The sequence below is a fragment of the Colius striatus genome, chromosome 4 (assembly GCF_028858725.1).
Source record: "Colius striatus isolate bColStr4 chromosome 4, bColStr4.1.hap1, whole genome shotgun sequence".
Taxonomy (NCBI): domain Eukaryota; kingdom Metazoa; phylum Chordata; class Aves; order Coliiformes; family Coliidae; genus Colius; species Colius striatus.
Genome location: NC_084762.1, coordinates 17,005,329 through 17,020,670, shown reverse-complemented (window position 1 = coordinate 17,020,670; position 15,342 = coordinate 17,005,329). Strand labels below are relative to the sequence as shown.

General features: G+C 40.2%; 1 protein-coding gene across 1 annotated transcript; it reads right to left on the bottom strand.

The window, feature by feature from the left end:
- Positions 1-3,040: 3,040 nt before the first annotated feature.
- LOC104555229 (ovalbumin-related protein Y) lies at positions 3,041-7,230 on the bottom strand. The gene is made up of 7 exons (XM_010198547.2): positions 7,063-7,230; positions 6,345-6,395; positions 5,920-6,048; positions 5,043-5,160; positions 4,682-4,824; positions 4,219-4,374; positions 3,041-3,442 (listed from the first exon to the last, which is right to left on the bottom strand). Exons 1-7 carry the CDS (start codon positions 7,228-7,230, stop codon positions 3,041-3,043), a joined length of 1,167 nt encoding a protein of 388 aa, XP_010196849.2.
- Positions 7,231-15,342: the final 8,112 nt, after the last annotated feature.

Genomic DNA, 15,342 nt, shown 5'->3' with positions numbered 1-15,342 from the left:
TTTCCCAAAGAGCAGAGAAGATATGTTAGCTCCCGCCCTTTCCCAAATGAGATGAGAAGGAAAGACAAACTTAGTCCACAGAGCATTTCTAATGCTGTCCTATGCAGCATTAAAAAGACTGTGATAGCATGTGTCTGTTTTTGTTCCACAGACCCATAGCAGTACTGTGTATCCAAACCAACACAGCACATGGTGAAAATGGAGCAGATGGACAGGTGGCAGTTATTGACATACCAACTTCAATTGTGCTGCCAGTGAACAAAAAGGGCTATTGGAAAATACCTAGACTTCGTGGGCCCTGTGATTTGTTTTGGAACTCCTGCTGGACTTCAGAGCTCAGCAGCAGCAAGCAGTGTTTGCTCCCCACAGAACTGCTCTTCCCTTATCCTTTTGTAATACCTTCCATGTTGCTCTTTGCAGAGTTGCTTCCCATGGGGACTGCAGCACCCACATTCACCCTGGCAGTGCCTTTACAGCAGGTCCCAGTGCCCCAGACCAACAAGGTCTGGCACAAGTCTGGAGCCAGCCATTGATACAAGGGTACAGAGGTTATTCAACTTTGCTGAAGCTGCACTTTTACCTCTCATTTTAGCCTCTGTGGAGGATACTTTCTCCTTCATAAACCAAATAGCTCTCTCCTTTCTACAGTAGTTGACTTTGATATTATTTTTTCATTCAGGAAACGTCTTAAAATGCCTCTGGACTTTCATCAAATAATATTTCTTTATGTTTCTTAAAAAATGACTGAGTTCAAAGTACAGCGCCAGTGGTCTACAGTGTATCAATCAGAATCGTCTGTTTGAGCAAAAATTTGAATAAGAACAAAATAAGAACCTACAATAAGCTCCCAAACCTAGTTTCAACAGATGACTGTCTTTCAGAAGGCTGACAGACATCACTTTGTAACCCTACTGACACCTAATGGCACAATTTAAAACTAGACAAATAGTTCTTTTCCACAATGAGGACGTTAGTTGGCCTCTGAGGGTTTAAAACCTCTCTAGTGTGTAGTTTTAGGAAGCCACTTACCATTTCAGCCTTGATTTTCTTCCATTTCTTTGCTTTAAAATAATCATTAAGCAAAAGAAGGATTAAGAGAATTGTGGCGTTTTTCTTCATGTTATAACTACTTCCATAATACATGTTAGTGGTTTTATTGTCATTATCTTGCTTAGAAACTGCAGAGTGACAGATATGCTTATTTCAGTTTAGTAACAGTTTTGTAATTGTTTAATAAGCTGACACACTCTGCTCCTTTTTACAATTCCCTCCTCTTTTTTTTAGTTGCAGCAAAACTGCGTTGACTGCTTTTGGCTGTAAGGAAAGCAGAACATAATGTACACAGCAACCTTTGAAATATCATATCTCTTGAAATATTTTTTTGCTTCAATATTTGTGCTAACTGTAGCTAATCTTCTATGACTGTCTTGGGAAGACCAGTATTTGCAATTCTCTCAGAGACTTCATAGCAGCTATGAAAATGTGTTTCCCTGCTGTCAGCATCATCACCTCACTTATATTTAATGCTGACTTTGCAAATGATTGAGGCAGCTCCAAATGCTGCCAAGTGTCTCCCTTTTTATGCACTTTTAAAGTTCTGATATTGTAATTTTCAGTTCTGTATGTGTGTCCCAGCAGAAGGAAGATTGCTTAACTCGGTGATTAACACTAATAATCTTTTAGTTGGATAAGCTGTAACCTAAAGAATCTTCCCTGTAAAGACTGTGCAGTAGCAAATAATATCTCTAGAGCATTATTATATCAAGAGGTAATAGGAAAGTTTTGCTCATATGATTCTTATGGGTAATGTAGAGCTGAAACAGTTCACCTTTTAAGACAAACAATTCTCATGTTTTTTAAGTTATACCTCTTACACATCACTGGGAAGAAAGGAGGGATGGGGAAGGGAGATCTTAAAGTGCTGGTTGTAATTTTCTCATCATCCTACTCCCTTTTTGCTTTTATTCCATTCTGTTTCCTGTAGAATAAACTTTCCTACTTTCTTCTCTAAGTCGAGTACTGGAGTCTGTTTTGCCCAGAATCGTAACTGGCAGCGAGCCCTCCCTGCCCTTGTCTTAATCCACAACAATCTTGCTTATCTGTTTACTCCCATTTTGCTGGGGCCTCTACCATCCTAACGAGGGTGGAGGTGAATGGGGGCACTGAGTGAGAGACTGTCGTGGTACTACTGTGCTAGCTGGGCTGAACCACGACAATGAGTACCTTTTGAAAATAAGATCTAAATCCCAGTCCAAAGCACTTCTGTCAATAATTACTATCCACTATATCATATGTATTGGGTTGTTTGGTGCAGTAACCCCAAATAGGTAATGACTCATTTAGTTTGCAATGCTTTTATTAGAATAAATAGAAGGACCATGGATTAACATTGACAAAATCAATGATATGTCACTGGAATGAAGATGTGAAATTGTAACAGTCAGGAAGATGTTGTATTTGGAGATGATAATTTTTTAAGAATTGGTAGACTTTCTGTATGCTGCCTCAGAACAAGAAACACAGACTTACAGTATGTGCAGCAAAAAGACCAAATGCATTCCTGGAAGATGAGTAATTTACTGAAGTTTAGAATTTCATCTGCAAATTGTCCAGGTATCGGCTCAAGGATGGTTGAAGCAAGTTCAATGGAAAGGAACAGGATAATTCTGAAAGATGCATTTATTTTACAGAACTTCTATAGAGAAAGCAGATTCTCAATAGCAGGGGCAGAATTTCTCACAAAAATCAAAACACTGGCCTTGTCTCTCAAGTTTTTCAATGATGATGGGAAATACTCCTAAACTACCTCCTGAAGTTCTTGTCCAATCCCAGGTATAAGGCCTCAATATGAGTTGTATGAGCAGATATACCTGCAACTAAAAATCTAAAAGGTCACACACTTCTCCAAGAATATTTCTGTAGATAATGAGGGCTTTCCACTAGGAGAAAATATTGAAGATATGAGATTATGCTACAACACTACAGTAAAGGAATCCATTTCTGATGGGAAGGCAAGCATTATTTCCAGCTCTTTTTCTCATTAGGGAGAACGATATTTACCAAAGAAGAGGATGATGTTGGTTGGATTGTGTTTGATCAAGAAGAAGAATGGGCGGTTAGCCCTAAACTCTACAATCTCAGAGGAATCTTTAATGAGTCCCGTCACGCCTGTTGAGCTGGTTGCCTCGGTGCCATCTTCATTGACTTCCAAGTATGCCTCATGGGTGGCCTCAGATACCTTCAAGCTCTTTGCTGAAGATATGCCAGACAGATTGGCTGAAGGGCTGAACAGGTCAGTTATACCCAAGGCCATTAAGACAGATGTGAGGTTATATTTTTCCTCAATCTTCATGCGTGGGAGGTACACTTTCACCTTCCTCTTCTGCATCACATTGGGACTGGTCCACTCCGTAATTTTTTCAAAGCTGATTTTGTTCTCAAGCTGCAAAGAGAGATGGGGAATGAAAAGCCTGAGGCAAGTGTGCAATGACCTTAACAGACATGTTTAAGCCACTTCTTACTATTTTTTTTCCATTTACTTTGTTTACACAGACACAAAAACATACTTAACAAATTTATTTTTTTACCCTGCATGCTTCTTCCTGACTTCAGCCTATATTTCATCTGTCTTGATGAAGTTCTCCAAAACTTTATCATCTAAAGATTTTTTCATGAGATCAAGGAATCTTTGTGAAAATACAATTCTCAGAAACATCAAATTGGCCCCAAAACCTACTGGAATGTATTTTATTGATCCCTTCCCTCATCCTTTCTAATGCTACTTTTCACATGTTCCTTTTAGCCAGCTCTTGGAATGTTTTCCTCATCGCTTTCATTTTTTACTTCCCTTCATATACAATTTTCTTGTTTAGCAAACCATTGAGAGCTCTCCTGGAAGACTGAAATAACTTCCAGTGAATAAAAGTCCTACTAGCATGTTTCTTTCTGGTACCTGGTGGAGATTGGTGCATACAGCAACATTTTATTCCGTATTGCTACAGCAGCACTACACTCCTTTGCCTTCGTTTCATTAGAGTGAGTGCAAGGCTCTCCAAAGAGGCCCTTCTCTGCCTGAACACATGGGCAGCCTTGTGCCCTATTGCCCACCCAGGGCAGCCATGGTGTGGGAGCTTGCAGGTAAGTGGACAGCACAAGCTCTGACACTGGCCAAGCCCCACTGAAGTGGGAACTCTTCTGCTTCCCCTGCCAGGGCCATACCTGCTCCAGCCCAGAGATGTTATCAGGCAGCATCACGAACATGCTCAGCTCTCCGCTGGCGTATGGAAGCTCCAGGATCTTCAGTTTGTCTGCAGCCGCTCTTGCCACTTTGAATGTGCCATTCTGACACATCATTTGCACAGGTCTGCTTTCTTCCTGCAAAAACAGAAACATGAGATTCTGTGACTGGGGGGCAACATTTTCTTTAGGCAGGCAAATATACAAGCCCCTTGAAAGGGCCAGGACTCCATCTTCAAGCATGTTGTCTTTGAGGAAAAGCTTTGTCTCCTTTTCTGTCTTGCCTGCTGCTGTGCTCTAGTCAGACACAGCTCTTGCAAAAACTTCTTGGCTTTAGGCCCAGGAGCTAAGTGTGAGGGTGACAGGTTAGATGTGTAACACCCAGACTGCTGACTGCATGAGCCATTAGCTTTCCTGGCCAGAACCAGTGTCCATGCCCCCCTACCTCAGACACATTGAAGGGCACTTCCTGAGTGTGTTCTTCTGTAAATGCTGTCTTCCACGTCCCTTTGAAGTAAATGGTGTTCACAAGGACCAACGCACTATCAGGACCAACAGAGCCTGGTTTAAGGAAATGTTGGATCCGTCCTTTAAGAAAGAAGCAGGACAGAGAGTGGTAAAATACACCTCCTACTGTGAGCACAATACGTGCAATGAAGGGCAATGGGGGTGGGGAGACTTTTCACAGGAATAAGCAACCTGTTCTTACTTGACCCACTGTTTCTTGACATTAGGAGGACAGGAAGACAATGGTATAGATTATGATAGGTAGGGGGAAATTTCTGCTACCCATTTTCAGTCCTTACCATTTGTCTCTCTCTTCACCCAGGAATTAATGAGCTCTCTTGCTCCTTCTGCAGCTACCTTGAAGTTAACTTCTTCCAGCCCTGTTTTGTAGAATTTCTTTGCACACCTTATGTACTCCTGTAAGCAGAAGGATTGCAGTTGTCAAACTGATGGAACTTGAACAAGTATGAATGTTGCATATGAAATGCAAGACTCTGAAAGGATGCAGAATGTTTAAAAGAAAAGTGAACTTCTACCTGTGTTTTAACAAGACAGTCATAGCTGTCTTACTGTAACTGAACCTTAAAACTAGACAAGAAAGATTACTCCACATATTTAGGTCTGGCACTTTTTTTGGTTAGGATTCTAAGTTTTAGGGGTTTTTTCTTCATTTGACTGAAATACTTTCAGTTTAACAAATTTTTAATGACAAAATTTCTTTCCTTCTATTTGAGCTCACTTTTTATTTTGAAAACTGTATTCTTGTGTCCTTAGATTTCAAAAACAAAGCTTTCTTTCCCTGGGAAGGTTTTATATTTGACCTTGATAAAATTCAAATGTGACAGTTTCAGTCAGCTTTCAAGTAATAAAATGCATTTCATTTCCCTTAAAAGTTCCAGTTTTCATTAAAAGACATTTTCTAGCAAATGAGCAGCAATCTTGATTTCTCCCTGTGACTTTTGCAACATGGGCATATTTTATGTCATTATACTTTTGCCAGGCCTTACCCTAACTGCCACATAAAAGTTCAAACTCATCCTGAACCAATTTCTCTCATGGATCTCAAACACCTTTTCATGAACAGCCAGTGGCTACTGTTGATGGTGCTTCTGTAGGGTAGAGCCATGGTGGCCTTTATGGGGAGTCTCACTAAAGTCAGGTCACTGTACAACTCACCGTAAGAATGGGGTATGATTTTTCTATATAGAGTCTGTCAGCAATCTTGAGTGTGTACGAAGTGTTTGGCCTGGTGAGGTCTGAGAGAAGATCCTTGAAAGAACTGTGGATGTATTCAGAAGGGCCACACTGAGGTGATGACATAAAAATAAGAAGATATGTTGCATTAGCTTTTTCTTATCTAAGAAATGAGACCCTGAAGTATTGTCCCTGTCTGTTAAGAGTGATGTTGCAGTGAAGTCCAACCCCACAGACATAGAGTTGTCACCTTTGGTACACTCCCTCCCTCCACAGATTTCCTTGGTTTGAGAACATTGCCATAGTTTCTGACAGGGTCTGAAACTGCCAGGAGGAGAGGTAGAACAGTTCTAGTTTTGTTCTGGGGACAAAATAAAACAGAAAGGAAGATCAAACTATTTTTCTACCTCTGAGTCGGTAATTTCTTCAGATCCTGTAATGTTATCAAAGTGAAGAGCCTGCAAAAGAAAATGCCAATGGTAGAAATGACAAACACAACCAAAAATTATGTGAGTTTGAGATATATACATGGTGCTTGAGGTAAAGCTGTTGGCTCAGGAAAAAAAATATGCTAATTGAGAACACAGATGAATGAAAATTTTACAAGTGAGCTTGCAACTCGTTCATGCTCCCTGTGGCCTTCTTGGAAACTGTAAATAATGGTCTTTGCTTAGATTATATTTTTTTCTAGTGAATGTCTGGAAATCAACTGAGTTACATATTGTGTACTGCTAATAATAGTCTGTCTTCCTTTCTTCCTGGGATTTATCTTATATATATATACATAAATCTGTCCACACTATCTGGAAGATGTCAGAATTTAGGAAAAGAAAATCATCTAATGGAATGTACTGATTGGTAATCCATTTTTTATTGTACTTAGGATTGTTTTTTTCCTAAGTCAAAACTAACAACCCCTTGTAGTGAATATATACTTCTTTTTTTTTTTTTTTACAATGTTTTCTCTAAATAACTATCTAGTTTTTCATTTTGTGACCTTGCCTTATTTCTTATGGATTAATACAGATGAGACTCTCATCAGTGGATAATATATTTTGATGGTTTTACTTAGGAGGATCAACAAGCACAAGTAGAGGTCACTTTGCATCCATGTAAGTAACTTACCTTCTGCATCTGAGAATGAGTGCTACCTCTTGCCCCCAGATAGACCATGGCCAGGGTTGCAAGGATGTTCAGGGGGGAATAGAAGATGTTGTCATTTGCATGGTGAGCTTTCAACTCTTTGAATACGCCAAAACAAAATTCTGCATTTGCTGCAGCAATAGTGCCCATTGTGGAATCAGTGTTGTCTGAAGCAAACAGAAAGAGTCTGACTTACTATGATGAAACATATTCCTGGCAATGCAAGAAAATCAGTTCACTCAAACTCTTGAACTTGGTTGACAGGGTTTTTGTTTCAGAAAACAGAATCCAGTACTGTGGTTTAAAAGGCAGACATGCTTTTGGATTCATGAGCAATCCAAATGCTGGATAGCTCCCAGTTATGCGTAGGCTCGTGATTCTTTTATTTGCAACCTGAGTTTTCCTTCTCTGTACGTGTAAATCATGTTGTTTAAAACATTGCAAAGAGTATTAGTTACCTTGAAAGCAGCTTACCAACAGTCTTTTCTCATCTCTTAAGGAAAAAAAAACCCATACATAGACTTGTTCTCAGAATCTTCATTTTTTGAGACTCCAAACGAAGTTCTTTGCTGTAGTTGTTAATACCACTTTAAAGATCAGCTAACAAATCATCCCTCTGTGATCCAAACTACAGGTAATTCCACTATACTATGTGCAAGCCTGAAGCGACAGCATAAGTTTTGCTAGATTTACTCTGATTTCAGCCTAGCATAAATGGAAACTAGGTTCTTACACCACATACTTTATCAGAGCTCTGAAATGTTAGCAACATTAGCTTCATTTTAAAAAATAGGATAATGAAGGCACAGCAATGGAGACTGCAAATGATTTACCAAATTCATCTAGTTCATGACAACCGTCTATAACTAATACAATCCATTCATTATTGACTCAATTACATCTCCCTCTGTTTTAAAGTAATATTCTTTAATTTTTTTAATAAACTTTCCTTAAAATCTCCCTTTTAAAATGACAATGCTTGTTTAGCCCTGTGTTTAATTTGCAGAGATCTTCACAGCTTTGATATTTAATTATTTTTTCTGCCCTTTTCTTGACATTCTTGTAAATTTTTCCCTGTAGTTTCAGCAACTAGTTTTTTTATCAAACACTGAAGGGAAGGGTGTTTTCAGTAAAAAAGACAACACAGTAAGAAAATACAGTATTGAAAAGTCTAATGCAGCAGTAAAGTCTTTGTATCACCTGTAACTTCCCACACATTGACATAAGCAGAGAGAACCAGAGCAGAGGTGGAATTTCCCCTAGCTCTCTTCAGGGATCTTCAGGGGATCTTCAGGCAGTGCAAGCTTTAATTATTTTCCCTTAGTGGCTGCTAGAGAAAAAAATCCAGAATACTCTGCCTTTTGTATCATGGTCCTTATGGAATCAATGCATTCATGTGGCAGTCACCTCTTCATGGGGGATAATTTAAACAACAGTGCATCTAGCTGTTCCCTTGCTATGATGGATGCTAAATCTCTCTAAATTCAACTACTTATATAGACGATATAAAGCAGAATTTAGATTATTTGCTAATTCTGATAGGTGTTATGTTTTAGGCTTTCAACTCCATTTATGGTCTTGGTGAGGAAACGCATTCCTGAAGCAAATGCCTTTTTTTTTAAAGTTTTAATCTTAGAAAAATATAACTGTTAAAGGTAACACAGAACTGCAGTATGCTGTGGTCATCTGAACATGCGGCATTCCTTAATTTCGTTCAGAGACTGTCTTCCATAAACCCTGCAACTGTGCTTTAGTTGCAACCTCAGGAGTTTGAACAAACTCAATTTTGTTTTTTAATTCTGAATAAAAAATTAAAGAAGAAGAGGAAGAAGGAAGGAAAGGCTGTCAAAACAGCTTTTCAGTGTGGAAGAGTCAGCAAACAAAGTGTAGTTTGGACAAACAAATACTTTGACTCTGTGCATGGCAGAATGCAAAACAGTAAAATAATGCATAACACACAAATGAAAGTGAGATGAGTTTCTTGCAGAGGGCATCCTTTAATCATTTGTTTCTTCGACTGATAGTGAGAGTCATAAACACCAGGTTGCATCAATCTTTTTGTAAGTTTCATAAAAGACACTTTTAAAAAATATTGCAGATTAGAACTTAAATCATAATCAAAAGAAACACTTACCTTATCAGCTTCACCTGCAAAGGTAACGGTACAGCTTCCCAGCTGTACTTGGGGCAGACTTGCTGAACTCCTTGGAATATATCTTGTCAGATTTTGTGACACGCCCCACTCGGCCTGTTCAGTGTTTACCAAAACAAGTGATGGATGGAGCTCAATGACAGGCATGCACTTCTACTTGGAAAAAGTCCGTTCTTTAAGAAAGAAAGAAAAAAAACAAGAAAAAAACCACCTGAACGAAAGGATTTTATACTAAAATCTCCAGAATAGAAGATTCATTCATCAAAGCTTGTGGAACCTTGCAGAAATGGAAGGAGCACTTGAAAATGGCTAAAGTAAAAAATAACGATAAAAACTATTTGGTGGAACTTGAATAGTTCCAGTTCATTAGAACTTGAACATGATTTGGTTATGGCAGCAAATAGTATGGCATAGCTCATACAAATAAAACAAAAAAAAACAAAGGGAAAAAAATCAGTCTTTCAGAATGTCTTTTAGGAATGTTGAGTTAATTTCCTTATTGTTCTTCTGTAATGAGTATTGACAGTCCAAGTCCCTCTCAGAGATACCACTCTTTGAACTCAAAATGAGTGAAATGGCTTCTGCAGGGAGATTGGACTACATAATCTCTAAAGGTCCCTTCCAACCCCTACCATTCTATGATTCTATGATTCTAAGACTCTATGATTCTATGATTCTATTATCAGCATATGCTAGATAGCTTGCTATGGTATGCCCACACTATACTTATTGCAACTTTCCTTTATTGTTGGCTGGAGTAGTCTTCCTTCTCACCAGAAACCATAGTTCATGTTGAGGAATGAAGAAACTTCTGCTACGAAGGAACTTGAGAAAGAGCACATCCCTCAAATATTAGTTGCCAAATTTACTAATAGTGCAATAGATTATTCTGCAAAAATTTGTATGTAATTGCCTAGTGCCACTTACAGTCTGCTTTGTATGATACCACAGCCATACTGTTCCACGTAGTATAGTTTTTCATCCTAAAGCCATCCACCTCAAGGAATTCATAGCATAATTTGCACAGCACATTGGTGAATGAAAACCTTCAGTGAGCATGTTGTGGGGATGAAAACAGTATTCAGAGCATCTGGATAGAGAAGAATTAATTACAGAGCTGAAGAAAGCTGTAGAGGGAAAGAGGAATTCAGTAGAGCATAAAGACAGGGGTTTTGTTGCCTTTTAAATTCAGGTATGAAGTTATTTAGCTCCCAGACAGATTCTGCTAGAAAAAAGGATTTGAACTTGCTTAAATTTTGAAGGGTAGTTTAAAGTGAGTTATTCTTTTCCACAGGTCACGGTGCCAGATGCTAGGTGCAAAATGTGCCTTTTGTTCACAGAGACCATTCTTACAGGTCTTCCATAAGTAAATTCATGGCACTTCAGATGAATAAACCAATAGAAGAAACATTCATGGTCTGCAGGACAGTCATAATACACAATAGCTAGCAGAAAGCAGTCACATAACTCCTTTGAAATAGAAGAATTAACAGACAATGGAAGAAAATGCTTTGACCTCTCTAAATGACACATGTTTTTAAAACAGAAATCCAAAGTCAATACACAAAATGCCTCTGAAGTTCTTTAGAACAAATTATGCTTCTGGAGAGAAGAAGTGGGCTCTTTAACCCTTTTAGTTGTCTATGCAAGTGGAAAGCCTCTGAACTCTCCATACCTATCTCCCTAACACTGTCCTTATTAGTCCCACTCAGTGTATTAATAATGGTAAGAACTGTGTGGGCTGGTGCACTTACACACCACTAATGCTTCCTATGGCACAATGCACAGCCCAGGCCAGCCTACTGCAGCAATTGCTGTGTAGCAACTGTGCTTGTGAGGAGTGGTCTGTAGGCCTTGCCTCACGTCAGTAGCCTGTCACTGCACACCTCCTGCAAAGACAATGAGCTATTTTCTCACAGGAGAGCAATGTAAACTAGTCAGCACTGTCGTGAGTCCTGTTTAGCTGAAAATGGTATCACTATGGTGGTGGAAAGACAGGTCAAATGGGTGAATGTGTCTCTACATGGTGAATACCTTTAATCACATAAGCGTGAGTGCTGTCCCACAGCTGCTAGCCTTTCTGCCTTTCCTGCTTAAGACTGCTCTGTTTCTGTTCAAACAGGCTTTAACTCTCATGGCTGTGGCCTGTTGTATACTTTACAGCTCAGAAGACAAAGGATTAGACAATGTTTTACCTTGTCACTTCTGAGTATGCTTTGAATCTTTTTCCTTGACCATAAAATTTCCTAATGGTATGCTCCAGCTCATCATATGTCAGCCACCCTGGCATTTGCTCACAGAATCACAGAATCACAGAATCACAGAATCACAGAATCACAGAATCACAGAATCACAGAATCTTAAGGGTTGGAAGGAACCTTGAAAGATGACCTAGTCTAACCCCTCTGCCAGAGCAGGATCACCTAGAGCAGGTCACACAGAAACTCGTTCAGGTGGGTTTGGAATGTCTCCAGAAAAGGAGACTCGCAACCCACCTGGGCAGCCTGTTCCAGTGTTCCAACACCCTCACAGTGAAGAAATTCTTCCTTGTATTTCTTTGGAACTTCTTATGTTTCAGTTTATACTCATTGCCCCTTGTCCTATCATTGGTCATCATTGAGAACAGCCTGGCTCCATCCTCCTGACACCCACCCTTTACATATTTTGAAACATTAATGAGGTCACCCCTCAGTCTCCTCCAAGCTAAAGATCCCCAGCTCCCTCAGCCTTTCATCATAAGGGAGATGCTCCACTCCCATCATCATCTTGGTGGCCCTGTGCTGAGCTCTTTCCAGAAGCTCCCTATCCTTCTTGAACTAAGGGGCCCAGAACTGGATACAATATTCCAGATGTGGTCTCACCGGGGCAGAGTAGAGGGGGAGGAGAACATTCTCGACCTACTGCCCACATCGCTTCTAATACAGCCCAGGATGCCATTGGCCTTCTTGGCCATGAGGGCACATTGCTGGCTCATGCTCATCCTGCTGTGCACCAAGACCCCCAGGTCCCTTTCCCCTACACTACTCTCTAAGGGTTCATTTCTCAACCTGTACTGGTACAAGGGGTTCTTCTTTCCCAGGTGCAAGACTCTACACTTGCCCTTGTTGAATTTCATTAGAACTTTCATTAGAAATTCAACATCTACCTGAATCATGTTTGGATCATCATAAAGAGTCTGTAACTTGGTAGCTATAAAGATGTCCAGTGAGTCAGTACAATAGTTTCACCACAGAAAATTCACAATATTACTGTTGTTAGCACTGGCATGGTTTCCAAAATACTTCTGAGTTGAATGAAAGGGATTTTTTATTTTGCAGTAGAGGAGAAGCAGTTCACTATTCCAGAAGCATGTTAATATACAGCCCAGGTTACCAGGTCTGTTAGTATTTCTATATTTTATTGGTCAAATGAACGATTAATGTAAAGCAAGTTGCAGAAGCAACAAAATAATTCCATAATTAAGTAAAAATCTTGATCATTGTCAGCCATCAGTGCAGAATTATAACACTATAAAAGGCACTGCATAATCTTCGCTCTGTGGTGGAGCTTAGTGATATTAATCAAGCCTTCCTGGGATAAAAAATACTGGATTGCCCTGTCCAGCACAGCTGTGTAATGCAACACAAATACAAAATATGTGTTTTGCCATATGTCCTTGTTTGACAATTCTTGTCCCAGGAAAGAGGTCAGCCAAGTCTCTGGTGCTCTTTCCTCTGCCAGGCGTTTCATTGTGGAGCTGTCCCTAAACCAACAGACTCTTTGGCATTTGAGCCTTTCCAAAAGGCTATGAAGACCAGGTCAGCTTGCAGACCAAAGCCACTCATCCAATCACAACAGTCCACGCAGGATTCAAGATTTTGTTCTTATCCATGCTGCTATTCTTTGTCTGATAGGAAGGAGCACGTTGATTGTTTCATGTTTGTCTTGGTCAGAGTGATTGCCAGTGATTGTTTAGTTAGTTGTCATTGCAGATCTTGCTGCTGTAACTGTCCATGATGACTTGTCTCTCAGTTTTCCTGTGGGACTGTGTTCTTTCCCCAGTCTGAAGAAGATCAGGTGTCTGGTCGAGCTGCTTCAGACAGGAGCTCACAACCCACCTAGCACCTTTCTGGAGCAGTGCTCTGCCACTCTGAAGAGACAGACATAATTTTCCACAGTACTGCCCTGCATAGGGATATGCATACCTCAGCACTGGCAAAGTGCAATTCTCCAGCGAAGATATCTTCAGAAGGATCCTATGATGGCCTTGGTCACAACTCTGTCATACTTTCTGCACTTTCTTAGCAGTGCAGACTGAGTCCAAGGTGTGCTTTTGTACAGATTCAGTGCACACAGCAGTCCCTCCATCAGTCACCACAGCACAGGTGAAGTCTCCTATTCATCCCTCAGGCCTTTGGGATCAGTCAACAGCCATCTGGTTGATGTCCATAATGTACTTGATGGGAGTGTGAAAAGATGGAGCCCGACTTTCTCCAGTGTACTGACAAGAGAGAATGGATGCAACTTGAAATAGCATAAGTTCCATTTAAAAATAAGAAAATACATTTGTATGTGGGGAAGGAAGTAAAACCAGGTTGGTAAAAGAGACTGTGTAGTGTCCATCCTTGGAAATATTCAAAACCCAGCAGGACATGGCCCCAAGGAACCTGCTCTAGCTGACCCTGTAGCTGTGGTAGAGGTCACTTACCAAGCTCTGCTGTTCTGTGATTATGTGTTATAAGTAAAGGAAGGTCTCAAGAGAGAGGAAGACAGTAGGGCTATTGCACATGAGTGTGCAAAGAAAGTACTGAGTTGTAGATGCAGCACTTGGAATGGGGAAGTGTGTGGCAAGTTACACAGAGGAGTACTATTTCTATGTGGTACAGGAGTCAGTGTATCTCATACTTGGGAGGCCCTTGGACCTCTCTTTGTTTTCTGGAGGTATGTTGGTTGCACCAAGAGGTGCAGAATGTTTCAGACTTTGTCTTGCTCCCCATGTGCTACTTGCCAAGCCTAGTGCTGCACAGCAGTCTGTCTGAGAAACAGGGTCTCAGTTCTTCAGAAAACAAAAATGACAGAAGGCTTTGGAAGGCTACAACAAAGATGCTAGCAGAAGCAAGGAGTGAAAGCAAAGAGGTGATTAGGTTGGGCACAGGGTCCAGCTGTGCTTCTGGAGCACCTGCAGCTTTCCACAGAGCACAGAGAGGCTGAACCACAAACCTCAGCTCTCTAGGTCACAGGAAGGTCTTCTGCCAAATCTCCTCAGGGTTTTGGAGAACTCAGAGACTATAGCAGGCATTCATCACCCACCAGCCATCTCTGCCATCCTTTTCATGGGGAACACTTTTCCACTGCCCTATAAATACTGTGCCTTCTACCTGGTCTGTGGTGTCCAGGGACAGATCCTAGCCTGCTGATATTTTGTTGCAGGCTTGTACCAATATTGCTGATTTTGCACTTTTTACTGCTCTTGTTTTCCTTTTTTTTTTTTTGAGGAAGCTGAAGCTGAACTTGTTTGTAAGCCTCATGACTCCTTTGCTTTTATCCCATTCCTTCATTTTGACCTTTGTTGTTGTTCAGAAATAACATTGGTCACTGTGGCATATCTTTGTATTTTCAGCACTTTCCAGTTTAATAATCATAGGAAGGCTAGTTTGCAAATGTAACACTTTTCAAGTCTTGTTGTTTAAATGTCCAGGCTTTTAAATTTAACAGACTAGACCAACTACTTTTGGCTAATAGATATGCAAAAGTTGAATAAACTACATAGATAAACCTTTCTTATTCCTTTTGAGTTATATGCTTTTCAGATGATTTCATCAACTAAACTGGCAGAGCTGCTGGAGCAGATGTTCCTTGAAATATCTACTAGACTAATTGTCAGTGTATCTTTATAAACCATTTGAATTTTATTGAAATATACATAAGAATAAATTGCTGTTCCATTGGACTATCTCTTGGAAATCTGAAATACAGAGAGGAAGCAAACTCCAGGTATCATAGAGTCATAGAATGGTTGGGGTTGGAAAGGACCTTTAGAGATCATCTAGTCCAATGCCTCTACTGAAGCAGTTCACCTAGATCAGGTCACACAGGAATGTGTTCAGACAGTTTTTGAAGACCTCCAGGGA